A 1225-nucleotide genomic window follows, 5' to 3' on the forward strand; every position below is an offset into this window, starting at 1 on the left:
GCTGGCACCAGTGGCCCCAGCCCTGTCCCCTCCTGACTTGTGCCCTGCAAAACCCCAGCCCTCCACCCCCTTCCCCAGGGAGCTCATCCTATCAGCTGCACCCACAGCTGCATTGGCTTTGGCTGCATCTCACTGAGGGTTAATCCTGCAGAAAAGAGGGTCCTCAGCAGGGCTGCCTGGGGCGTCCTGGTGCTGGGGAAACAGCTCGTGGCATAGATGAACAGTGTTGTGAGCTCAGGGCTGAGATCTTCCTGGAGGCTCTGGTGAGGCTGATCTGTGAAAGCTGTGGCATCTTGGGCAGGGGGAGGGTATTTTGGGTGGCAATGTGGGAATAAAGCCCATGGGGCAGGGAGCTGCTGTGGGCCTGGGGAAGAGAGGCAGGGAAAGGCTGGCTGGGATAAGGAGAGGTTTCCATGCTCTTCTGCAGCTCCCTGAGACAGGACAAGATGTTTTGATGGATGTGTGCATGTATACAGCATCTGGTATGCCTAGGTGGAGTCTCTGGGTATCAAGGACTCCGGCTTGCCTCTGCTTTGTAGATGAATATCCAGCTGTGATGCATCTGCAGCAGACAAGGCTGGGGAGAAAGCTATTAACCTGCTGATTTTTAGGCAGCTTAAATGCCACAGCTCCTGGGGAATTCAAAGAGAGAACCAGCCCTGGCTGTGTTAGATCCAAGGGGGTGGTTTCCAGCATCTCCACTGCTCCCTGCTTTGCTTGAACCTCTCAGCTTGCTCTCACCTTTCTGATGGTATTTCATGTCTATTCTTTCTTGAAGGTTTTTTGTCAACTTCCCCTCGGCCAAGCAGTACTTCAGCCAGTTCAAGCACATGGAGGACCCCTTGGAGATGGAGAGGAGCTTGCAACTGCGTAAGCACGCTCGGCGGGTCATGGGTGCTATTAACACTGTGGTGGAGAACCTCAATGACTCCGAAAAGGTCTCCTCTGTTCTGGCCCTGGTGGGCAAGGCCCATGCCCTCAAGCACAAAGTGGAGCCCATCTACTTTAAGGTAAAAGATAGGAGCAAAAAAATCTCAGGGATGCTTTAGAAATTAGGGAGAGGGAGATGTGGGAAGCTGGTGCAGCCTGTCCTTGCCTGGAGGACGTTGGCTGGTCATGGGACTTCCTCCCCACTATGATGCTGTTCCAAATTCCCAGAACACCCAAATGTGGCCAGCACTGGAGCATCAAGTGCATCCCCCTGCCCAGGGAAACCCTCCTGCCT

General features: G+C 54.3%; 1 protein-coding gene across 1 annotated transcript in view; it reads left to right on the forward strand.

The window, feature by feature from the left end:
• Positions 1–778: 778 nt before the first annotated feature.
• CYGB (cytoglobin) overlaps positions 779–1225 on the forward strand; it is a gene marked incomplete at its 5' end in the record, with an annotated part of 936 nt that continues 489 nt past the window's right edge. The window contains one exon of the mRNA XM_008936287.1: positions 779–1010. Within this exon, the coding sequence (XP_008934535.1) occupies positions 779–1010 (232 nt within the window). The remainder of the gene's footprint in view (positions 1011–1225) is intronic.

Source organism: Merops nubicus, unplaced genomic scaffold (genome assembly GCF_000691845.1).
Source record: "Merops nubicus isolate BGI_N331 unplaced genomic scaffold, ASM69184v1 scaffold32012, whole genome shotgun sequence".
NCBI lineage: Eukaryota > Metazoa > Chordata > Aves > Coraciiformes > Meropidae > Merops > Merops nubicus.